This window comes from Scatophagus argus, chromosome 20 (assembly GCF_020382885.2).
Source record: "Scatophagus argus isolate fScaArg1 chromosome 20, fScaArg1.pri, whole genome shotgun sequence".
Taxonomy (NCBI): domain Eukaryota; kingdom Metazoa; phylum Chordata; class Actinopteri; family Scatophagidae; genus Scatophagus; species Scatophagus argus.
Window position 1 is genome coordinate 4,691,888 of NC_058512.1, and position 26,334 is coordinate 4,718,221.

Consider the following 26,334-nt stretch of genomic DNA (forward strand, 5'->3'; position numbering starts at 1 on the left):
AAGTCTGTTGCAGGATTGGATCGCATAGAAGTGTGCTGGGTGCTTATCATAATGGGCAATCATGTACTTTACATTTCAGTATACATTTATATAAGCTCAGGAAACTTTGGGCCCTTAATTTTTTGTCTAAGAAAATTAGTTGTTTATGTTTTACAGTAATTATTTTAGAGTAGCTACCCTTAATTTATTATATTTCTTAGCCTAAATGAGATACTGTATGTATAGGCATTCACTGCTCCATGTGATAAAGCTGACAGAATGAAAGACTCCACTAATCCCTCATGCTGTAACCTCTTGTACCGAGGATTAAGACCGTTTTGATCTCACTGTTGAGTAACGAACTGCTCTGTCTGCAGGTTCACTCTTACTCTCTTTCAGTCAGCTGTGAGATTAGTCAGTCCCTTCAATGAGCCGCTGAGTTCCCAGGGAGTGGAGCAGACCTCTTCAGAGGACCAACATGAGTGAGAACACCCAGGTTAGTGGAAAAAGATTTTGTTTAATCCATTTCTGAGTAACTTTCATTACTGGTTTTATACTGTGGGTCAGCACAAGAATGTATATGTGATTGTGTTTTGTTCTCAGTAGATTATATATAGCTGTTCTGTTAATTTACAAATAGGATTTTGCATGTTGGTTTGTGTTTCTGTGAAAAGCTAACGGAGCCTAGTTGATCACGATCAATCTGTGTGTCCCAGTGTGCCCTTGAAACTATTTCAAAGTTGCTGTAATACAATACAACTGAGCCCTTAAAGTTTTTTTTGGCTAAACCAGTTGAATGAGTAACAGGTTATGCAATTATATGGAATCTTTTCACAACGAAAACAGCATATCAATGGGACTTAGGCTCAGAAAACATGACTGAATTATATAACATCGAATCTGATCCCTAAAGCTGTACTTGACCTCACTCGTATGGCTTATTAATGCATGCAAAACCTCAAAAGACTGTGCCCAAGAATATCCCCTTAACCTAGAGACACTATGTCATAAACAAGTCTAAAGATAATACATAACAGGGTGTATTCATTGTATTAATGATGGGAAAGTGTTGTGTTGTCAAAAACCTTAACAGCATATTCACAGTGTAAATAAACAAAAAAGGTATTCATAATCATGACAATTATAGTTATGATAATAACCTCAATAGAAAACATGCTAGTGGATTACCAATAAATAATTCTGTTGTGGAATTCTGTCAACTGCATGGACTTCAGAAGAATTTTCTATTGCTATATACCTGGTATTGTTTTTCTGGCCTAACAAAGAATAACAAATGCTTTGTCAGGGACAAAGACAGGATTGTCTGAAAGTAAATTCCAACAAGCTACACCTTGTCAGCTCTTTGCGATCTAACCAGCTCACCTGAAATCAGTTTGATCTTTGGGCTGTGACACATGGACTATATCCAGGGATTAATGTAACACTAATTTAACACTGTTGCCCCATGGGTCCAGGGCTCTTATGTAACAGTGTGTTTCAAACTTGTTGGCAGGAGGATCAACAGAGTCTTTGAAAGTTTAAAGGCTGATATTGGTCACTACTGTCATATAATGTGGCAGTCATGTTTATCATTGTCAATCATCAACAACAACTGGATCTTAGCCCAGCTGTACTTGGGCAGAGTGGTGCTTTGACCGAAATGATACCTGCAGATATTTCGCCATAAGCTAGTTGGACAGGTTCAAATTTTGACCTGATGATGTCATTTAGATAACACAGGGGATTACTGAAGTGAATTGTTGTTTAGACATTTCAGTCTGGACCATTACTGTCCTTATGGTGTTCAGAAGTCAGGAGGGTGCATACTAAGTTTCATGACAGTTCATCAGAGTGGTTGACAGCCCAGCTAAAATGCGGTGCTCCAACACTTTATCATCCCAGCTCATCGTGTGCCAATGCTTTGTCACACCTGCCTTCTTTGCTTCCTGAAAAATCAGATAATTCTCAGTACCAGCTTCCAAGCACTAAGCTGTTTATCTCTCTTTGTTTTTAGTCAAAAGTATATCAATAGTTTTGATTCAAAGAATGTGTCTTTTTCCCACTTATCTCAAACAGGATGAAGAGGTGCTGAAGCAGATTGAGAGGGAGGTACGGATGCAGGAGGGGGCCAGAAAGCTGCTGGCAGCTTGTTCCAGGAGAGAGCAGGCCCTGGAGGCCTCCAAGAGCCTGCTGACCTATAATGCCCGCATTCTGGCCCTGCTCAGCCAACTTCAGGGGATGAGGAAAGCTCAGATCCTACAGAGAGCTGGATGCAGGTCAGATGAAGTTCGGAGATGTATTGTATGTAAACAGACAAGTTGTTTGTGGACATTGCTATGCCTCCCACCAGCCACTAGAGGGCAGACAAGATTGATTTTTCAATCCTTGGAGGGTTTTTTTGTTTGTTTGTTTGTTTTGTTTTTGGATGTCAGGGTTTACATGATTTATTGTGTTTATAATGCATGCATGTGTAACATTACATATATGTATGAAGCACAACCACACACTTTGTATGCAATGGTGGACATAGGGGATATATTTTTATGAAATATTCACTAATATTATCTTTGTGGAACATAAGATGTTCAGTTTTACGAGATGCAGAGATTCAACTCTTTCTTATTCTTCTTGAGGCTGTAATTTGTGCTGTTGCATTGGATTCCATCACTGCTCGTGTTTTTTTGTTCATCCCCTGGACTGTGATCTGTTTCTTTTACTGCAGGCCATCTGAAGATATAGTGCCATGTTTGGGAAAAATAGCCCTGTCAGGTGCATGTGTTAACGAAATAACTTATCACAAATTCAGAAAAAAATACTTGAACATGACTTTTACAATTCTAACTTTATAATTTTTCACTCTGTAGACCTGCGAATCCCACTAATGTGGAAAGATTCAGAGTACTTCAAAAACAAAGGAGGTAAGTCTGAATAGTGCGATCAAAGGAACTGATTGTACTATTGTCTCGCTTAAGATTATGTAAACTGACAGCAAATTAAAAAATGAAGACTATAATTGCATGGAAACCTTGCCAACCTCAGCGTAATGTCAGCATAATGTCCAGTTCTTTTAAAGTTTATTAAAGTTCACTGAAATGACTGAACTTATTGTCAACACTCTGTGGTACCTGACTTGCCTGAGTATATGTCATTACAGGAAATCAGGAAATAAACAAAGAATTAATTTGCATTTCCATTCCTGTTCTTTCTTCTTGCAGATCTACATCGCTGTGCTGTGTTCTGCTTGTTCCAGTGTGGCACAGAGATCCATGACACTGACCTGGTGATGGTAGACAGGACTTTAACTGACATCTGTTTTGAGGACACTGTCATATTGTAAGTGGCCCATTTTGACAGTTTTTAGCAGTTCAGTTTTTGTCGCTTTATGCATCCTGGCATGCATGTGTCTGTGTGTGTGTGTGTGTGTGTGTGTATGAGCAGCAATGAGGTAGGTCCTGAGTTTCAGCTGCGTGTTGAGCTGTACAGCACTTCTACAGAGGAGGATTCCTCCCCTGGAGCTCTAGGAGCCAGGAGAATGAGCCGACTGGGGGGCTCCCTGGGACGCTCCTCTGGGAAGAAGATCCGTGCTGCGTTTGAGTCTGCAGCCGTTTGTGGATCCATCTCCAGTGGAGAAGATGCAGGACCTGAAAGTGTGTCATTGCCTTCCTCTCCTACACTGTGAGGATGACGATTCTTCCCAAAGCACACACTAGACCTAATGGAAAATAGTTTTTAACTGAGTGGCACCCTGAAAAATGGAGACTGATTTTACCTGATTCTGTCTATCTGAAGGGGGCCTAAATATAACCTGCTGGCTCACACAACACTGAGAATTGAACATGTCCAGGAGGGTTTCAAGACGCATGATTTGTCATTAGCAGCAACTGGTGAGTTATAAGTCCTTTCCGCTTTTCTTCTTGTCTCTTCTCTTCTCCTCTCCCCTGATCCTTGATCTCTTCTTTCTTGCAGAGGATAGTACATTCTGGTTGCCTCTGTATGGCAATATGTGCTGCCGCCTGGTTGCTCAGCCTCTGTGCATGATTCAGCCAGTTAGAAGTGGCCAACTCAAGGTTAAGGTGACTAAAATCTCATCTATTATCCTGTGTGGTTTTTTTCCCCGCATTATCACATTATCATTCACTGTATCTCTTTACCCTGCTCTCATTCAGCTTGAAGAGGACCTTAATTGCTGGCAAAATGTCCACGGCGTCCTCAGGGGACAAAGTCTTCTCTGCTATCAAAGTGAAGATGACCTGGAGTCTGAGAACAAACCATTACTTGTAATCCCCATCAAAAAGGTTTGGTTCTAAATGAGCAAAATAGTGGATAAATTGATGTATTCATTTATGGTTTTGTCCACATTGATTACAATGACATGCCAAGACCACCAGAGTGCACTGGTGAATTAATGAAAAATGTCCTAGGAAAGGAAGCCTGATGTTGTGGTGAGCATCTGCAGATTGGAGTATTTTGTGCAGTTTTAACCAGATTCATTCATCTGTTAGATGTATAACGTCGAGAATTGAAAACAATGTAAAATCTAAGTAAAACCCTATTGCATTTTACAAATTTTTTAACCATGATACCACAGATATAAAGACAGGGCATGACTTTTTTAGACTTACACTTTATTATACACAAAAAAATCCAATAGTGGAGGACCTTTGTACATGTGAAAACAAGTTTTTGCCTGCAGCAAATTCACTCTGAGCGTCTGTCAAACTGCAGTTGAAACTGCTATATTATTCTGTCAATACACGTCATCTTTAATATCTCAGTGTCTACAGTGGCATCTTGGCTACCTGTAATGTCTTGGCTGTGCGGATGTTTAATCAAGCAAAATCCAAAACAATTACCTGAGTAATTTGATGTGGAAATGATTATGTTTGTGTGTGTATTTCTGTCAGGATACCCTCATCTGTGTGTCAGAGAGGGATCCTGTAAACTGCCAGAGCATATACATCAGTACCCAGCATCAAGAAGAGGACGTGACCTACACGCTGTCCACGCACACACCTGAAGACACGCAGCACTGGACTGAGGCCCTCTGGGAGCACGTCTATAACATGAGTGAGGCCTGAATTGATAATGTAACCCCTTCAGTCTCTAGCTAATAGCAAAACTGCTGACCCTATACAGTATTTTAACAGCCTTAAGAAAGGTATGAAGTTTTCTTGTGAAACATCTTGAAGAGATGTTAATTTAGGCTGGGAGCCAAGGGGAAAAAATAACTGCTGTAGTGTCACCATTAATTAAAATGTGTTGGAAAACTGACAAGAACAGGGTGTGTACACAATAAAATCAATGACAGTTGTGCATCAAAATAGACATGCGAGGCACAGCACAATGGATCATGAGATCCTGCATATCCACCTTGATCCACTTTCAATTCACTCTTTCTGTTCTTGGTTCTGATTTTCCATCAAATTTTCATGAAATTTGAAAACAGCTTTTTAAGATATTTAACAAAGATATTGCTTGTTTATTGTGTACCAATACCAAAGCACAGCATAGCAAACAAATAGCATAGCAAACAAATTTTGCTGACCTAAGCTAATTGGCTGTTGGCTGCAGCTTCATATTTAGCAAACAAACATTCTTCTTTAGGAGGTCCTATAAAAACAAATGTAATGTACAATACATTTGCCACTTTTCTTAATTTTCTTCAGATTTTGGCAATTTTGACATCGTTAGAATTATTTTGTATACATAAAGTATGAACAAGGCTTCATGAGAAGTGGAGCCAGTTTGGTATGTACTGTAATGACCAGTAGGGGGAATCCCTGTCCCAACGCCAAGACTCAAGTCTTCTGCAGCACATAATGATGTTAATTATACAAATTATTGTCCCATTTAGAGTAGAAGAAATGATTGAGCACAGTATGCTTTAGAGCTTGTCTGTTCTCATTAAGACTCACCTTAGACACGGGGTTAAGTTATTCAGCGGTTTGAATCATATTAATGCTTAAAATTATACATAATAAAGAATCTGGCTGCCTTGAGTTCGCAGCTAGCGAGCTGTGTGTTGGCCGTGTTTGCGGTGTTGGTGCCTTTTTGGAGAATATTTCATGCAAATGCCAGAGAAATAATATGGATTACTGTGTGACTAGTTGTACTGACAGACTGTCTGCTATTTTTGCCCATTTTCAGATTATCTTACAGTTAGGGTATGTGGAGTCAGGCACTGTCAAGATAAGAACAGCTGGAGCCACCTCACTGGCTCTTCAGAAACCTGTGGTTGACTTCACAGAGACAACATCCATGTTTTATACAGTCTTTTATACAAACTCAAGTCTCCATACCTGGAAATTGTTAGATGAGGTGTTTATCAGGCTTTGAGTGTGCATTTCAAAGGGACACAAAATATAGCTGCTGATACCTGCGAAACAGCATTCTTTTATGACGTTTGTAACACCTGTGAGACCTGCCATTTTAGGATTAGGGCGTCACAAGGAAATATTTATCTGTCTGTCTGTATGTCTGAGATAAAGAAGTTCATTGCAGTGTACTTCCTCATCTTCTAAACATGAGCAAAATAAAATAATGTCCTTGAGTGGCAATAATGAAGATTCTGAAACCAGTCTCCACTGTGTTGGAGTATGAATATACAGCCAAGCTAACAGACAACACAGCAGAAATGAGCCAAATGTCAGGGACAGTGGGGTTTCTTAATGTTCCAGTCAGAACCATGTGGATTTCTCACTCTGCATATTATTACTCTTTTGTGTGCGGCAATAACATGCATGCATGTACATACTGCATGTTCTCTGACAGTATTATTAAAATACATAGAAGATGTAAAAGCCTGTGTCTATGTCAGAGACAAATATGTTCAACATTTGTTTCAAGCGTTTCAGTGCTGTGAAACACATATGACTGTGTAAGCCAAATGTGTCAATCCAGTGTGGTATAATAGCTGTGTAACAGCAATTTGATTTTTGTCCCTTGTAAGTGCTTCTAAGAGGAAGTAGGTGGAATATTTACTATCAACTTTCAGTTGAGCAGTTTACTTTTCTGAACTACTCTGTATCCAGCTCAGATGATAATTTTTAATTTAGATAATTTAATTTAGCTAATGTTTAGAGCCCCACTCTGAACCTTTGATTAAGTAAGTGGGGAAAAGAGATCTTCAAGACTTTCAAGATTCATGCTCATTTGTTTCATTCATTTCTCTTATTTCTTTAAGTGCCTTCACTAAGGGTGTGTCTTGCATCCTGGTGGTGCAACATGCAATAGATACGATGCATGTCTTTGTTATTTTTGTAGCTTTTTCATACCTCAGTGCATTTATGAGGATTAAGATACGCCATGTATCTTCTCTCTCTTTATAGTGCTTGTTAACTTGAATTCATTTTTAATTGGAGAGGTTATTTCTGCATTTTAATGATAATTATTATTTTATTTCATGACATTATTTTAGACCACATTATTATTTTGACGGAAGCATGTCTTTGCTTCGAAAAACCTCATTCTTGGGACATACCGCATCATTATTTTGAAAAAGAAAAAAAAAAAACTCTGATTTTGAGATACTTGAGATATAAGTCATTATTTTGAGATAAGTAAATCATTATTTGGAGGAAGTTTCCCACAGAATCTTAGAGACATACAGGATCTTCTTTGAATCACACTGTCAGTAATGGGCTTCCATAGCAGGAGTATAAATATATGCAAATTCAACATGACCAGTGTTGGAGTTTGGATGACAAGGAAATTATAAATCTGAGAGTTCTGAGATTTCTCATTTAGACAGAGGTGAGGTGTGGCAGACAGATACTGCCTTGGCAGGGAAGATTTCCTGTATTTTTCCTTGCCTAAGGAAGGCTGAACCAGACCAGCCGGCTTACAGAAAGAGCTCTACTGTCTGCACAGTAGATGGTGGAGAGAGGGGTCAGGATTGTCCATAATGGATAACTGCAGGAGCTGCAGGAGCTGCAGGAGCACATATTTAATACAAAGACACCAGCACAGCAAATGTATAATTTGTATAATTACAGCATGAATATTTTAATAATTAGGCCTTCAAGATTTATACTTGATTAGTGAGCACACATGGAAAGACTAGTCTGACTACTGGATGTAGAGTTAGTGTTAGCCTGGTTAGACGGGTATGTGGTATAGATATTTCTATATTGTATTCATTGTGACACTTTGTCGGGCTGTACTGAGATAGCGCCGGCTCACCAACTACTGTTAATTGCTGACAATTGCTCATAGTAAATCTACCAGATGGATGGTAATTCCATGTGCTTTAAAAAAAATAGTTGCTTCTGCTATTTCTTGCAGGCCAGTGGAAGCAGTGTTGTGATCACCTCATGAAGATTGAAATGCTGAGCTCCAGGAAGCCCACCACAGTGAAGCAGGGGTCGCTATACCATGAAATGGGTAGTGTAACGCAAGTGGAAGCTTTCAAGGGCCTAATCAGTGGTTTTGCTGGTTTACTCCCTGTCAGCTCCTTCACACTCATCATTTTTAATTTTAATGTTTTTTATATGCCAATTTCACACCTTCCTTTTCATCTTTTCAGACTCTTGAATCTTGCAAAAGTAATCCATCACAACAAAAGACCAGTCGGTTTCTATTTGTGTCATATGTGTTATATTAAAGAGTTAAAAACTTTTAAATAAATTTTAGCTTTAACTAACATTTTTGGCCACTTTGGGGCAGCAGGAACAAGCTGTAAATGTGATATCACTTTTACATAGATATTTTAGATATGATGAACTTGTTAACAAGTGTAACTTCGTCTTCTGGGTAGGGTAGATTTTTGCCGTTTAGTCACCCAGAACAGATGCATGCTGCTGCCAAAATCTATGCTGATGAAAGAAATGAAGGTGAACCAAAACAGTTAAGTTCTGGCTCATAAAACCACAACGCAAAATACGAAAGATGACTATCACAACTCAAGCAAGTTTCATGAGTTAGCTAATAGATTTCATGTAGAAATTAAAGGAAATGAACGGCTGTCTCAAAGAGGAGGATAGAATATGTAAAAATCTTTAGCTCCAAAGCATGTAACACGATTTGTAGTTCAGCGACTAAAACTTGCAAAGGTACAAATTCATAGATGATGAGATTGTCACGGTCTACTTACACATCTGTCTCTCCATGCCAGGAGTTCTGACAATATAATGAAAGGTGAAATATGATGCCTCGTTTGTACATGCTTTGTCTTTATCTGTGGAAAGTTGTAGAGACTCTTGGCCTAAAAGTTGACAAGCCGGTTTGTGTAAATAGCAGGATGTGAGAGAGATAAATAATGTTGCCCAACAATGGCCTGGAAGAACAGGCAAGATACTGTGAATAGGTGTATTACCACCAATACTTGCTGACAAAGACATCAGTCATGCTGATCAGAAAATATACACCTAAGCTATACACAACCAAGGAGAACAAATAGGTTAGCATCTTAAATGTGGATGTGCTGTTAAAATGACAAAGTGTTCCTTTTTAAAGAGCATTCCTTTCCTTTGAACAGACAGACTGCAGGTAAAAAAGACAAGAAAACCCTTAGAAGGAAGAGAGGACAAAATATTGCAGTAACGGAAATAAAAATGTTATGCCACATTCCCATCATGTACTAACCAACTTGGGGAAAACCATTTCCTGTCACAAAAGGAGATGTTTTGAATATTTTCTCTAGAGTACATTTCATATCTGATATGTTGAAACTTTGTACTGTGCGTGGGATACAAATGACATGTATGAATTTAACGAATCTGTGGTTTGGGAAAATGAGAAAATGCCAGCATATTGGCAACTGGCCTGAGATTTTGATATCTTTGACATTACAAGATAAGTGACTTTTTTCTGCCTCTTCTTTTTCCAGTAACACCCTCCTCCCCCAGGGAGGGTCTCGTGCTTCCCGATTTATCTGATGAGATCCGTACTTTGCTCTCTTCCTACTACAAGGAAAGGTAGGCTTTCTGCTACAGCAAACACTCCTCCCACCGTTCACCTTTCTACATCTGCACAACTTGGCCAGTATGATAGATTTCCTCCTTTATTCAATATAAAACCCTCCCCTAATGCTCACAATAACACTTGTTTATTGTGATAACGCAACAAGGCTTGCACTGTAACTAGAAGCACTGCAACACTATATAACGTAACACTGACTCCAAAACATGAACAGAAGAACAAAAATGTGTCCCTCCCAGACTGACAAAAAGTGTTGAGTGAAAAAGCATAAGCATGATAAGATAAGCATGGTTGTTTTTCTATACATATTTTTCAATCAACATTTCAAATGTCAACAAAGGGGATAGATATGTGAGAGATGAATTCTTATGTGACAGTTTCCTCAGATTTAAGATATTGTACGGTAAGTCTTTAAGTATTGCACTTTGAATGCTGTTTCAGCCTGTTTTATCAAGTCAAGTCAAAGTGTTTATTGTTATATGCACAGAGAGAAACATGTTTCCCTGTACAGTGAAATTTTTCCTTTGCTGTCCACACTGAATGCCAAGATAAACAGAAATAAAAATAATAAAGTAAAAAGCAAAAGAGACAATTTTAAAAGTGTAAAAATATAAAAACCTCTAACTGGCTGCCAATAAACTGCGTACATAGACCAATGGCTGTATGTGCAGTCAGTCGTGTTTGTGCAATTATGCAGTTGTGCGAATCAGAATTAGAATCAGAAAGACCTTTATTGTCATTATATACCTGGGAATACAACAAAATTTGGGCACGCTGCTCTGTTTGGTGTTTGCATCACAATATAAAACTATTAAAGTTAGTCCAAAAAGAGTAAAATAAATAGAAAATAAAATACTAAATAGAAATATAATACTATAAATGGAATAAAGAAATACATTTTCAATGTTAGTAGTGTAATTGCACATAAGAATATTGTATTTCACAGTGTCACAGTGGTATTGCACTTTTGTTACAGTCTATTTCACATGTGTGAAATGGATTACATTTTGTATAATTTGTATTTCGCGGGCTCTGATTTTTGTTTGAGTCATTTACTTGTGTTCAGAGCACTGATGGCTCTGGGGAAAAAGCTGTCCCTGAGCCTGTTTGTGCGTGTTTTGTGGGCTCTGTAGCGCCAGCCAGGGGGTGGAACGGGTCCCTGACAATGTTTGTGGCTCTGCTGAGGTAGCAAGAGCCGGCAATATGATAGGACAGCAGTGATGGCACCTGAAATGGTCCTGTTGGCCTGGTAGGCATACTGCATGGGGTCCAGGGTGTTCGGTATACTGCTGAATGTGGGTATATGAGTATGTAATGGTGCTCTAATTGATCAGCCATTGATCATTATTGAATGGTATTTGTTCTACATAGTTTGGTCGCTTTGGTGAATTCTGTAAAGGCCAGTCAGAAAAACTGATCAGATAAACACAGGAGACAGTTTCTTTAAGCGCTGTTAAATAGTGGTGTTTTTATTATGCCACTAATAACTATAGATGTTAATGAAGTAAAAAACAAACAACATTTTGATCTGTGATTGACATCGTCCAATATGCCTTCCAACAATATGAGATTGGCCCAAAGAATCCTGATTGGTCACCCTTGGTAATTACTATGTGAAATCACGTCACAATTACAGGAATTTCTTCTTTTGCCAGAGGTGTGTGACTCAGGCTTGATGAGCAAGTAACAAGTCATTGGGACAAATTTCATGTTTAGTCAATTTAATCAGTCATTATACTACAGCTATTAAAAAAACCCAACAGCAAACAATGACACAGGCCGCAAACTGTTTCTTCCATGAAACTATTGAGGTCAGCAGTGGCATGATGTGACACCACAGCTAAGCGAGATAAATACCTCTTTGTTTCAAAGACATAATAGCCTCATATACAATGTGGGGTATGTCATCAAACACTGAATGTTTTCCAGATAATCTGACTTATTAGAATGGCAAACAGTCAGAGTTACAGGTTTAAGTCTGCACATAATGCACCTGAGTGTCAAATGTTGAAGATATTGTTCAGGGGTGTCATGCCTTGTGTACAGAGAAAAGCCTGGTCAAAGACTGGTCAAAAGACATTCTATAGAGAACAGGTTCTGCTGGAGACAGATAGTTGATATATGTGATGTTACAAACTAACTGGGTCCTGTTTTTTCAATGCTGGCTTTGTGAAATGTTGAATTCCTCATGTGTGAATGTTCTTTTTCTAGTAAACTATGAGTCAGACCTCTCTCTGTATTGTATGCTTGACCATATTGTCTGTAGCAACTGTTTGGACACCAGTTAGATGCTTGTTGGATGTCTGGCTGCGATTTTTCTTCTTATTTGCAGAGTCCAGCAGATCTAATTTCTTTGAAATTAGAGAAAGTATAGAGAGGAAAGTAGAGAAATTGGAAAATTATCTGTCACTTGGGATGAATTTATATTTAAGACTTAGAATATAACCTGCCGAGATAATAACAATCATTAAAACATTTTTCTATTGATCTTGAAGTTGTTTATGAGACGGTACAAGTAGGCTAATCATGCTGTATGGCTGTTGCATTTGAAATAAAGCCAAAACGCTGTAATATAAAATGCTTTGTAATCAACACCCCTGACAGCACCTGTCCTGCCCTGCTACTCTGTCTTTTGCCTAGTTGTTTTTCAGATAACTGGTGGGTTGGGTAGATGGTCCTTAGCACCAGCTGGGAACTCCTGATCCTGGTATTCACAGTTCATAAAGGCCTGGCTGTAACCAACAGGCTCTCCCTCCTTACCTGCAGGCGCCCTGTCACTGGCCCATATGAATAGCAGCTCAATCAGAGTGGCACATGCCTGAGCACATCTGCTTTATTGGATAGCTGGGTACTGGGACAAACCACACTCTGAACTGTTGTGAACCCATGGTGCGTGGTTGCCTGTTTAAGCATGGCCCTTTTTTTCCGATTAACTCAGTTCAATTCAAAAGGGATTTACTGACATGAAAGTTTATATAATAATGTTGTATGTGAAGTGCGGATAGCTTTAGGCTGCTGAAGATGTTTCACCTCTCATCCGAAAGGCTTCTTCAGTTCTGAGATTAAAGGGAAGTCCACCTATTTAGTTGTCTTCTTGGAGGTGGTCTTGAGGGTCGTTGACACTTCGTTCCATCATGTGAGTCGTTATGGTCACATGAGCCAAGGTGTGACTCCTTAGTGAGTCTTGTCTCACTCCATCATGTGAATGGTTAGGGTCACATGAGGGATTGTGCAAATGGGGGTTAATGGGGAGGGATCTCTAAGATGCACTATAGGTGGCTGAAAGTTGGTGTAATAAGCCATCACCTCTGGTCAAAGATGGATGTTCTATCTGGGCGTAGATGACCTCTTCCACACCTCTCTCGAACCATTGATCTTCTTTGTCTAAAATGTGAACATATGAGTCCTCAAAGGTGTGTCCCTTATCCTTGAGATGCGGATATACAGCTGAGTCTTGTCCAGATGAGCTGATTCTCCTGTGCTGTGCCATGCATCCGTGGAGTGGTTGTTTGTTTTCCTCGATGTAAAGGTCTGAGCACTCCTCACTGCATTTTAACGCATATATCACGTATTCAGTTTGTCTGTAGGTGTTTTTAGGATGGACCAGTCTTTGTGTGAGGGTGTTGCTGGGATTAAAGTGTGTCCAGATGTTGTGCTTTGAGAAAATCCTTCTGCGTTTCTCAGACAACCCCACCACAGAGGGACCAACTACCACGATCCAGATGACTGAGAACCTACATGGAGATATTGTTTGTGGTTTGCTCAAATGGTGTTTCTGTACCTTGCAATCCAAGATGGTGCATGGCGGATGTACTGCTCAGACTGGATAGTGACATACCTGTTTGGTTTTATTGCAGCTATTGTTTTCTTTCATTTCTTCGCTTCACTTTGTTCACTTGCCACCACTGACTGTATGCTAGTCTGGCTAAATTACTTTATTTAACTTTAAAGCTGTGTTTTCCACTTGACCTTGTGAATTGGGGATCATTCAGGATCAAAGTAACCATCTTGATTAATTCTTTGTGGGAATTTTGTTGGTTTGTGTTTATCGCTGATTCTTCCTACTATGTTAGTTAACCTTGTCTCAGCAGCTCAGTGTGGCACTCACTGGGTGGAGTCAGGTCTTCGGGAAGATTCAGCTCACCTGGTCTGGCTAGATGCCGCTAGATGCCGTCAGCCAATCTTCCTCTCACCCCTGCCATCCAACCTGTTTGGTTTTATTGTATTTAGCTTTTCTTCACTTCAGTTTCCCTTTTAGATGTGAAAAATCCCACACATGAATCGTTTTTGGCTACAGCTTAAGGCTCTTCTCCCCCATTTGGTCAGCCTCGATGTTGAGACATGTACAAGTTTGATTACAGGGCATAAATTCTAATACAAATGCAGTAAGTAGTAGTAGTAGTAGTAAGTAAGAAAAATATATTTCCTCCTGTCTAGAGGTGACTGCTGCTTACCAGAATAATGATGTACTTTATTACTATCAATTCTTGTGATTTGATCTAGCAAATAATGTTTTGTGCATGCTCTTGGACCGTATCCTCATTCCAGTCATTTCCAGAGCTGAAATACAAGCTGTGGTTTTAGCAGATACTTGCATAAATAGTTTCACCTGTCAGGACGGTGTGATGTGTGCGTGTTTGTCAAAGCAAGTTGTTATTTGTGACGCGTATGAGTCACAAACAAATAAAATCTATTTTGATATTCCTATTTATTTTCTCTCTCTCTTTTTTGCAGTTGACTGACTGGCACAGCTGCGCTGGAGGAGTTGGACCTGTCCTTATTCTGTCCATTTGTGCTTACCACACCTGGTCGATGAAATGGATACGGACACGAAAAATGGTGCTGTTTCCAAATCAAATATGGGACACATCTTTCTACGCAATGTTCTACCTCTCTTGTATGAATGTTATAGACATACTAAACAGGATTTGTCGGTTACTGTTTACACCATACACCATTTAAAGGTGTGTTTACCAATTAAGTAATTGTGTTGAAAGATCGCTGTGCCTCATTACCAAATCATCAGATGCCGATACCAGCTTCTATTTTACTATTCTGTCGACCATTAAGTACACTGATGATGATTATCGATTGATCATTTTGAAAGACGCCTATAATGACAACCTGGAGGCTATACTGTGGCTAAGGTTTTGCTCATTAGAGTCTCAAGCATATGATAGACAACACATGAGTAAAAGTTTGCTAATACAAGCATTTTATCTTTTGTGATGCCCTTAAAGGTTTGTTCGCATCTATGTTGCAATAAAATATCAATATTTTCAACTATGATCAATTCAGTTGTTTAGCTTTCTGTGACAGCCAGACTTTCATACTGAAACCACAGAAGCAGTCTGTCCTGCTACCGATCTGTTGAGTCATGATCCAGATATTCCCAGAAGAAAACCTTTTTCAGTCTAACAGCATCCCTTGTTCATCACTGGGTTCTTGCCATATGGTCACACCTCCTGGAAGCCATTTAAAGCCGGTAAACTAAACGTGACCTTCTGGGGCTTGGCTGACACACACACACACACACACACACACACACAGGAACATCACTGTAAACTAGAGCAAGAGCAAAGCAATTAAGAGTTAAAAATCAAGTTGTTCAAGTTTGGCAAACCTTCTGAATCTTCAGTCCATAACCAACATAAAAATTAAGCCCAGTACGGTAGTGAAATGATGGAAGTACATAAAAACACTTCTGTAGCCTACTTAACTGCAAATTTGAGGTAACTGTATTTGTACTACACACCACAGTTCAGATAGAAACACTGTACTTTTTACACCATTTCCTTGACTGCTTCGGTTAAGTGTTATTTTACAGATAAAGACTGATTTGCACACAAAGCAAGAACTGAAGAGCGGTGATAGAATATAATGTTTTGGTATAAATTGAGGACTTAATGGAATAATCATTTAGCTGAATGACAGAGAGTGAATTGGCAACTATTTTGATAAATGAGTAAGTCATTCTCATGCCTCTGAGCTGGTGAGAGTTGCCAGAGGTATTATGTTTTTGGGTTTTCTTTCTCCGTACATCCGACCCATTCTTGGGAATGCATTAGATCATGAACTGGAGGGAATTTCATTGCATCTGGTATCTGTAGACTTGCATGTGGTCATTGATAAGGGGTTTGTAAACATTAATCTCCTCACTGGCTAGCTTAGTTAAGTAGTCTCTCATACACAGATAGATGTGTACTTCCTTCTTTGTGGTCATAGAGAAAGAAAATATTTTTTTAAGAGAGTGGTGTTGTGTGTTTTAAATGTAATTTTTTTGAGTCAAGATAAGTGCTGTCTAATTCCATTATATTCTAGAGAAACCTGACATCTCTACTGCGAATATCTCCAAAACTCTGCAACTCCAAACACCAAAATAATCTACGTGAATGCGTAGATTATGCCACATAAATGTATAGATAATATTGCTCAGAGTAATATTATTTAACTTGTACTGAGACAATAATTTAGGTCTTGAAACTCTTGACACTCAGCCTTACAACAGCATGAATTCCAATTTCAGTGTCTGCTTTTCAAGCTTGACAAGGCAATATTTGCAACACACAACCAGGTTGTTGGTAAAAGGCCTGATGCCTTACTAGACATGAATGAAGGTCTGAAGCCCGTACTAAGCCCAGTAAATCCTTCAGTGACTTGCAGAATTAAAATGTGTTAAATTGTAACAAAGAACACAAGTTTTTTGGGGTTTTTGTTTTTCTTGTCTTTTGATAACCAAAAGCATAGGACGTTTGAAAAATTGACTGCACACACAGACAAAGAGACCTCTAAGTTAAGCAATAATCTGCTGAGAAAGAACAGTAAAATACTTGCTTAAACATGTTCATGCCGGATTTCTCACAATCTCCTCTGTCAGTTTTTTCTGGCTTTTTAAAACCTTAGCAATGTTTTCAACATGATAACAATCGTGTAAATAAGTGAACAAAACAAATCCAAATTGCTTAAGGTTTGAAGTCCTCTTCAAATGGTATGCATTTTCTGGACAATGAGCCATAACAGATATCACAGGACTTTTATGATGTCAGTGTGCAATTTACACACAATCAGTGTCTAAAGTTACAATGAAGGGAGTGTCAGTTCTAATTCCATGCTGTCACACATAATGTATTGAAGGTGAAAATAATTATAGCCATGACAATAACATAATAGTAGACTGGCGTCATGCATTCAGACAAATAAACACAAAGCTTGTAAAAGCATAGCTGAGGCATCTTCTTTTAACTTTGACTTTTGTCTTGAATATAAAAGAAAAGAAGTGGACTTTCTCTCTCTCTCTTTAACTGGACACTTACTGAACTACTAAAGTACAAGTTAGTTTTTCTTTTCTACAATGGCATAAATATGCAGTAACTCTATGCTACGAAAAGATTGATAAGATTCATAAAATGTAATTAACTTTTTGAATGGATTCAGTTTATTTGGATGTACATTATAATTAGGTGAATTGTATTACATGTATTATACAAGTAATATTACTGTACAGAAAAACCTACAACAGTCAGCGGAGCACATTGTCATTAAATCAAGCTATACTCCTGATATGAATGAATTATTATCCATTAAAATTATCATGTTAAAAAAATACAATATAAAAATATATATTTTAATTATATACAGCCTTAATGGGGTGTTGGAGTCTGAGTGTAATTAACTGAACTGATCTTCACAATGAGCTTGAGATGATTTTCTTCAGCTTTATCACCTCCTCAGTGGTGAGGTGCAGCAGAGGAGTGGAGCTGGAGTTCATCATTAGCACAGCTGAGGGATCCGTCTCTGAGTCCTCCTTCCCTCCCTGGACTGTCTCTTCTTTAGCGGCTGCAAAGTTCTGCTGAACTGTGCGGGGATTAGAGTCAGTTTTCACTTTTATGGGTGTCTCTTGCTCATATGCACCCCAGCTATTTGAGGGTTTGGAGGTGTAAGACTTATTTACATCCTGCTGATCAAACAGACAGACATCCTGGCTTCCTGCATTTTTTAGAATACCACCCGGAGGCAAAGGCTTGCAGCTGGTGAAAGGATACTGGCTAGTACTGCAGTGATAGCCGCTTGTCTGGATGCTTGATGTGGGGCTTAACAAATTCCTCTGCCTCAGCCTTAGATCCTCTGCGACTGAGCTCAGGTGTTGGGGATTCATGCGAAATGTCAGGTTGGTATGGAGGACATCTGTGTCAGAACAATTCCTTTGTCCTGAGTGTTCTTCCAGAGTCAGAAGAGACGATAGCTCCTTGTCCCCACGCGCTGTAGCTGAAGACCTACACAGCCTTAGCCAGTTATGAAACACAGACAGTGGTAACTCAATTTCCATTTCGCCCCTCTCATTCTCTCGAGGGATACCGGGCAGTATTTGGCTGAGATTGAGCTCCTTTACTTCTGGACCCCCACTTCTCTCTCCTCTTGGCTGCACTGTGAAGTCTGTTTTTGGAGAGCTGGGATTTTGGGCCCTTGTGGTGGCACTTTTATCTATTCCAAGTGCCGAAGCAAAATCGTATGTGGGGCTGCTTGAGGCTGTCATAGCTTTGGCATCAAAGGCATATGCCTCCCTGGCCTTCACAGAATATGAATTTGGTTTGTCAGCTAAACATGTCTCACCATCTTGTGTCTCATGTCCGTCATTCTTCACCACTTGTGGGCAACGAGCAGCATACAGAGGGGACGGTTTATTCAAAAACTTTGGGTTTTTGCTGGATGAAGGTGGGGCAAACGATGAGGCAGGGTTGCTGATGGATTCCCGTCTTGACGCTTTAACACTGAGGTTGAGAGGCTCAGTCAATCCAGACGAAGTCTTGTACCGTTCTGCCAGGTACCGCAAGTGCTCCAGTGGCTCCTTAACCCTCTCTGTTCGGTATGGATCGAAAGAAAACTGCATCTGGGGGGCAGCGGGGCTGTGTGGTGTTAACACTGAGGAAGCGATAGGGACATAGGGAGGAGATACAGGGAGAACTGCAGGGCTTGGGTGATAGTAGTGAGAGTAGTGGAGCGGCAGAGGGAAGGCATTTCCATGTCGGTCTGATCCAAGGGTATGCAGGTTCTGTTGGAAAGAAAAGTGGTCATTCAGAGGTCGAAGGATTAGTTTGAAATTTAAAGGAATATGTTTATTCGCTTTTTTTGCAGAGTTAGAAGAGAAGATTGACACCAATCTCAAGTTTGTACACTAAATATGAAATACAGTCAGCAGTTGCTCAGCTTAGTGTAGCAAGACTGGCAAAGAGGTTAGCAGCTACGCCGGCTCTGTCCAAAGGTAACAAAATTCATCTTCAGTCAACTCTAGAACTCACTAGTTAACAAGTTACATTTTGTCCGATTAATCTGTACCAACAAATATTAAAAACAACAGGTGTGGTTTTGCTTAGTTTTATTGGTAATTACTGGAGTGGGAGTTGCCAGGCATTCAGCAGAGACTCCAGGAAGTTGAATTGTCTTTTGCACAAATAGCAAACTTCGGGAGTTCTGGTAGGTGGATTTTGTTACCTTTGAGAATCAGGTTAATTGTTTCGTGTCCTGTTCAGTCTTTATTCCAAGCTAGGCAAACTGGCTTCAGCTACATATGTACCACCCAGGCTTTGAAAGGGATATTGATCTTCTCATCAAACTCTTGTCAAGAAAGAAAATAATTATATTGTGCTTTAATGTATTGTTCAGTGTACTGCAAAACATAAAGGTTTAGCTAACCGGAAATATGGGGTAGGAATTAAGTTTTTGTTGCATCAGAACCTGATTATTCACAAGAATATATCTTAAATAAGGATAATTTATCTTACATTACCAGTATATGTATTTATAAACCAGCCACTTCAAGTATATCATGTCAGTCTAAGTTTGTGTTTTTGCCTCTGTTTGTGCAGTCATGAGGAATACAAAACAGTTTAGAATCTTTGCTATGTTCTTCTTATCTTTTTTGAGTGCAAAATAATACCAACCTGATGCAGAGGTATTGATAACAGTTTACGTTTAGCTGGCCTTTGTCCATCTTCATCATCTTTGCTGTAGTTGGCATAGTGCTTTGGCTGATGGTGAGGCAAGATTTTCATCGATATGCCTTTTATGTGACATTCGTATGGCAGAAGCAGCCTGAACAAAAAAACATTGATCAGATTAGACCATCACAGGAACATACCATCCACTCCCAGCCTGACAAACACACATGCATTGTTCAACTCACTTCTCATAGTGTCTGCGGGTGCAGGTGGCTGCACTTGTGCTCCGAGGATTTCCTCCAAGAGCGTTGTACACTTGCTTCCACAGCTGCTGAGCAGTCACCTGGAAGATTGCAGGATATTCAATTTTATTTTCTATTTGTTCGTATAGTGACAAGCACATGGCATGAGCCCACGCCACGTGTCACAGCATTTTGGCCAAAGCTCACTTGCAATGCAACTCCCTAGATTTGCCTTTGTGTACTCTAGATTAGCACTTTTCAGTGTAAGAAGTTAAGTTAATATTGCTTCAACTGATAATAATAGTAATCAGAATAATTTGGACATATTTGGTTACTTGATGATAGCCGCCCAAGTCTCCAACAGTCTTGAACATCAAGAATAGGTCAACTGAAAAATAAAGAAAATATACATATTCAAATACATTTTATTATGAGAAGGTAAAACAGTTTAAATGAATTAAAATTGTCATCAGTTAATCTGTAGATTATTTTCTCTTTATGCCAAAAAAAATGTTTCATAGATTTATTATTAAACAGTTCTAAGTTATTTTCTGTTAATCAGTCACTCAATTAATCGTTTAAAATCAAAATTGCTAACACTAATGTATCCCATATATATATATATATATATTAGCCTATATATATTAGTTGGCAGATTAATTCAAAATACCATATAATTGTAAAACAAAATCTGGAAATTAGAGTTTTGCTCATGCAAACTGTGATAAGATAAATATTATTTGTAAGTACTTTGCTTGAAGCCCAGATTTGGGATCCTCTCTATGGGTGTATCTCTCTTCTTCATGAAAACGTAGAGGTCTTTGAGGAACTGTTTCTCCGTTTCTGTGATCTCGTTGGACTCTTTGCCTTCCTCCTTTGGGATCCCTCCGTGTGCCATGTCTGCGTCTGCCTAAGAACACAACCAACAGTAAATTATGACAATCATATTCCAATTGATGATCATAGCTAATGTTTAATATTTAGCTGTTTCTGACCCCTCTAAAATCAGAAACATGATACAACACTACACAACACTACAACACACCTCTAAACCTGAAATGCCGTGGTGAAACAATGCCTCACTGTTTCAAGGTCACATCAACTTGACTGATGATAGTCAAACATTTCTGACCAAATATCATATGTTTGTACTTGCCTCACTGAAGTTAACCTTCTCTAACTCCTCTTTCTGAGACAACATACCATTGATATGACACTCTGAAATGTCATCAATGTCCTCCTTTATTCCCCAGTTTCCATTAGTATAGTTTAAACCATCACATCAGTATACATGTGCTCACACTTGGAATTTTTTTTTTTTTTAAAAAAAGCTTCAAAAATATTGAAGCTAAACTAATTGCTGCAATTTAGAAGATTAGAAACTTTCATTTATTTGTCATATGTTTCATCATTTAATATGAGCTGTTTACAATGATATGAATACAAGGATTATTTTCAATATAAAGCAAACCCTTATTTTATTTCTGCGTACTCATAGAATTGGAGTTGGAGGAGAGCAACTGCAGGTTTAAATCTAGTACATGAAAGGTATTGTTTCAAAAAAATCATAGATAAAAATATTGTTAACAAAATTAATCAACTCTGTTGTTCCTCACCTGTGTTTCCATTGAGAGAATAAGTGTGGATCATATTAAATCATTGCCCTAACAATAAAAGAACAAGCAGTGTACAGGCTCCTTCCAGTGTAGTAAAAGAGATCTGAAATCACTACAGTCAGTTGCTAAAGTCAGGTCGCGTCTGTCACAAACTTGTTGTTAGTATCTGTGTGACTGACGAAGGGGGTGTTTACTCCAACGTTTTCCTCTTGAGATCTCTATCGTCAAACCAGACGAACCTGCTCTGAGCATGAGCCCAAAAACGGTTCACACTGGAATATTGTACACAAATTGGCAGATTAATGAAAAGACACTGGTGTGTTCATCATATCTGAGTAACAGGAAGTATTGTTTAAACAAGTCAAACTTGATTATTTTGTTGTTTACAGTCACAAGAGACAGAATTGGGCCCAAATGTCGGTTGCTCCTCTTCATTTCACTATTAGAAATATCTGAATAACTGAGTGTTAAAAAAAAACAACAACAAACAAAACAAAACAAAACAGCACACTGTTAGTATGGGCGTTTAAGTTAGCATAATAAAGTTGTGTGCATGTGAAAGCAGGAAATGTGAGACTCTGTCATCATGACCAAATAACAATTTGAACTGGAATTAAAGATTCACAGTTGTTGTAGTGAACAAAAATTTCAAGAGTTTTTCTTCTTTTGGTGTCAGTTAAAAGTCGTGCTTCCTTAATTTTGATGCCTGTTATTCACTTTTGGGGACGCATTCCATAAGGGCCTCTTATGAGGTTCAGTGTCTTCCATTTGTTGAAATGATATACACTCCATACAAGGTTGAAAGATAGAACGAATTCAATTTAATTTCAATTTCAATTTCAATTTCAATTTATTTATATAGCACCTTATACAATCAAAATTGTCTCTAGATGCTTTACAGAGACCCAGAGACTGAACCCCTGAGCAAACAGAAGGTGGCAAGGAAAAACACACTTTTAACAGGAAGAAACCTTGAGCAGGACCCCAATCTCTGATTTGATCCCCCACCTGTAACATTTTGTTAGTTTAGACGGCTTTGTGTGAGAAACATTTGATACTGAACATGGTGTTCTTCAATGAAGCTTTTTAGGTCCCGCTCTTCGGCAGGAATACATAGTTACGCTGAGCAACATAATTACACCACAGTGACAAATACTGATATGCTGATGATACACAATTATATCGCCCGGTTTGACTAGATGTCTGGGGAAGATATGAGGAGATAATATAAATCCTATTAGCAGACAGGACTTGCTAGTATGTCCAAGCATATTAGGAGGTAAGACACAGACCCCAGAGTGACAATAGATGCTGATCTTAATTTTAATAGCCATTTTAAAAGGGTCATGAATATATGTATATATGTGGAATATTGCTCAAATTAGACCATTCAGTCTCTTTATGAGAGACTGAATGTTGCAGTAGATTTTTCAAAATCAAATAAATCTTCATTCATGACTTTGAAAATAAATTCATGTCTGTAGTGTCTCTACATAAACTTCAAAGTCTTCTTTTCAACTCTGGCTCACATTTTCACTTTTGTCTTCCTGCAACTCACTGTGACTATCTCTGTCTTTCCCAATTTCTGAAGAGATCCGAGACTTCGAGTAACAATTTAAACAACAATGAATAAAAGCATACATAACTATGACAGCCAAAGCTGTCCCAAAGGATTATGTTTCAGACATTGCAGCGGTGCTGCGGCTGCCGGCTGTGGTGATCTAGTTTCAAAACTTTAGGTAAGTATGAATCATTTACACGCCAAAGCATGGGAACATAGAGCCCATGGTTGACAATGCTGAATTTCCACTTAAAAGTAGTTCAGCTGGGTGGAAAACAGCCAAATCTGGCAACACTGTTTCTAATAAATTTTAAAACTAAAATGAATGAATACCATAACACAATTATTGTTTAATGATGATTTCGCTTTCTTTTAAAAATGAACTCTTGGATACAGTAGTGTGTTTTCATTAGACTGTCATCTGTCTGTGATGAAGTCTGCCTGTCTTTGTGCGTTGGTACTGCCCTTATCAAAACACAGAACATTATGTAAGTATGCGCACTATAAACAGTACAAATGTAGCAACCTGGCAACGACACTGGAAGACGCATGAACAGGTGAAAGCTCTGCAGCTTTGCATGACTGCAATTCTACATTATTCCTCAGGTGTTTTCTTCTAGCTTCACCCTTGTCCCACCAAGACATAGCCAAATATTTGTTCTAATTTCCTTAATTAAGCTTCTGTTTCTCCTTTTAATCAAGTGTAATACCATCTGCCATGACAACCTTCTATCCGCTGGATTCTTCACGCAGGGCTGACGTTGATCAGATCAAGGGAGATTGATCAAGTGAGCTGTTGCGAGAAAGTGGTGTGAGACATTGACTGAGAGGAAGAAACGAGAGAAAGAGCTCCTCCAGTGCAGCTCAGTTAGATGGTAGTGCTGCTTGCAATATTGGCTGTTAGCAGTCTTTCAACCACAGGAAGAACCCCTGCGCTGGAGCTGCTGCATTTGCTGCTGTTAGTTTTACTGATTGGTGTGTACAATAATCAAAGTTCTACTGCTGTTGTCTAAACTATTATAACAATATTAAATAGTAAATGCACTGAAAAAGTCTAGAATAATTTTACGTCTATTGATCTTGACTTGAATGTTAAAAACACTTTTACATTTTTCACCTGATGGTTTCATTATTGTAACATCACTTCCTTTGTCACTATTATGCAGTAAAATTCATCAAAAATTTCCTTCAAATCTCCATACATTCAAAGAAATATATATATAAACAAAAATGTATGAGAAATCAACAGCATTGTTTGCATCCTTTGTACTGTTTGTCCCTTCCCCCTCCTGACTTCCTGCTTTTCATCCTAATAGCTCAATGAGGTGCACCTGGCCTGGGAGAGAAGAGCTTATAAAAGCACCTCTGAAAGCAGAGGCTTCTGGAGGTGAGGCTGCTGGTGTTGATGCCTCGTAGCATGTCTTTTCTGTGGTTGTTCTGGGTTGTTAGAGTGTTGTTTTCCCTGTAAGGCTGCCTATGGGGTGTAGCAGAATTCTTTTTCTCTGCCTATCTGTGGTCACACTGTGGGTTATTCATAAAAACCTGCTATATGACACACATCTGTTGTTAGCTGGCCTCAAAAGATCTGAAGTAGAAATCATCAAATTGATTGTTTCTATCTCATTCAAAAACTTGAGGCCACGTGTCCAACATGTCACACACATCCAGTCATCAATACTGTCCGACTCTTGTAAGCAACATCCCAGAAACAGCCACAGTTTGTGGTCTGATAGAATGCTGAAGTAAAGAAATAGACGTTTACTGGTACTATCTGATGTCATGTTTCAGGATCACATAAAGATGTCTTTACTAGACAAAGCACGAAAAAAAAAAATGTGCAGACGTTTCCCTTTCAACACCTCATGACAAAAACTCCCTGACAACTTTAAAGAAGGAAACCTGCTTAGGGAAAAATGTTTCATGTAACAACTCATTTTTCCTGGTATGACAGATACATTGTTATGGGGAATCCAATGACATTTGTTCTTATCAGTGTCTATGCTGCACATAGCTGAAGGTGTGTTTCAACTGAAGGATGTTTGTTCTGCTCAAAAATGACTAACAAGCTTTAGAGACACTTGACGTTTTTATATTTTTGAATATTCACAGCTAATCAATAAACATACAAGGGCTCTGTTTCCCTTTTGCTCAACTTAAAACAGTGATTGGTTTGGAGCAGAACAAATGTATGTGTTGATATGTCAGATTTTTTCAGGATGAATTTGCTCATCCTGATACCTCATCATACTAGCAAGAAAATGAATATTGGACATAACCATATTTAAAAAAGAAAAATATTTTCTATTGGGGCTACTCATCACAGACTCAGGTGCATTTCAATTTCATCCAGAGATACAATAGCTAAATAGCAATTTAGCTCTGCAACCCAGCACAGAATGTATAAATGAACTGTAGATTTACTTGTCTTAATAAGCATGTTATTGCTTATTAAATTTTGGATCAGCTTCAAGTGGCGTCATGTACCATCAATCACTCCTGAACCTCAAGTACAAAAGATGTAAATAGCTCTTGTATGCACACCTGGATTCCTACCATACAGCATAATTGTGATATCTTCTGAAGGTGTGGTAAAAATTCACCTCTTCACATCGGACACACTTGAAATATAGCTGTGAAAGTTCAGTCCACCCATTTATTGGATAAACATGAAAGAATCTTGAGTATATAGTCAATTTACTGTGTGTCTGCAGTTAGTTACAGTAAATATTCAGACATATAGCATATCTTCAGTACATTTCAAATTTCAAATTAGTCATATCGTCATACTATTTCAATTAAAATGTGTGCTATGTTTCACACTCTTTTTATGACATCAAATGAATAATTGAAGCCAAACTCATCAGAGGTGTGAACACTTAAACCTACATCAGTATCATATGAGCTTCCCTTAAAAATTTGTGCAGACTTTGGCTCCAAAAGTTTGGGAAATAGCTTTATTTGGTGTGTACAGGACCATATGAGGGGGCGGGATTTCTGACCTATAGCGGAGCTTGCCACCAGGGGGCAGTTAGGCTGTTTTGTCATTGATGATAACAACTTTGCATATGACAAAAAACAGAACT

The 26,334-nt window shown here is 38.7% G+C and overlaps 2 protein-coding genes across 2 annotated transcripts; one reads left to right on the plus strand and one right to left on the minus strand.

Annotated features, from left to right (window-relative positions):
* Positions 1-241: 241 nt before the first annotated feature.
* LOC124051526 (rhotekin-like) lies at positions 242-15,437 on the plus strand. Its single transcript, XM_046374965.1, has 13 exons — positions 242-475; positions 2,056-2,255; positions 2,702-2,748; positions 2,844-2,897; positions 3,195-3,312; positions 3,418-3,654; positions 3,769-3,863; positions 3,946-4,052; positions 4,146-4,274; positions 4,884-5,046; positions 8,263-8,361; positions 9,806-9,896; positions 14,633-15,437. Exons 1-13 carry the CDS (start codon positions 458-460, stop codon positions 14,637-14,639), a joined length of 1,365 nt encoding a protein of 454 aa, XP_046230921.1. The 5' UTR covers positions 242-457; the 3' UTR covers positions 14,640-15,437.
* Positions 15,438-17,309: 1,872 nt separating this feature from the next.
* arid6 (AT-rich interaction domain 6) lies at positions 17,310-21,847 on the minus strand. The gene is made up of 6 exons (XM_046375975.1): positions 21,691-21,847; positions 20,825-20,984; positions 20,410-20,462; positions 20,078-20,175; positions 19,836-19,986; positions 17,310-18,946 (listed from the first exon to the last, which is right to left on the minus strand). The coding sequence occupies exons 1-6, from the start codon at positions 21,700-21,702 to the stop codon at positions 17,582-17,584; spliced, it is 1,839 nt and encodes a 612-aa protein (XP_046231931.1). The 5' UTR covers positions 21,703-21,847; the 3' UTR covers positions 17,310-17,581.
* Between the last annotated feature and the right edge of the window lie 4,487 nt (positions 21,848-26,334).

Excerpts from the sequence above, each read along its gene's own strand:
- LOC124051526 (XM_046374965.1), top strand. Across the intron at positions 2,749-2,843 it reads GGGAAAAATAGCCCTGTCAG|ACCTGCGAATCCCACTAATG; the intron begins GTGCATGTGTTA and ends TTCACTCTGTAG. Across the intron at positions 3,864-3,945 it reads TTTGTCATTAGCAGCAACTG|AGGATAGTACATTCTGGTTG; the intron begins GTGAGTTATAAG and ends TCTTTCTTGCAG.
- arid6 (XM_046375975.1), bottom strand. Across the intron at positions 19,987-20,077 it reads ACCCGCAGACACTATGAGAA|GCTGCTTCTGCCATACGAAT; the intron begins GTGAGTTGAACA and ends TTTTTTGTTCAG. Across the intron at positions 18,947-19,835 it reads TATCAATACCTCTGCATCAG|AACCTGCATACCCTTGGATC; the intron begins GTTGGTATTATT and ends TCTTTCCAACAG.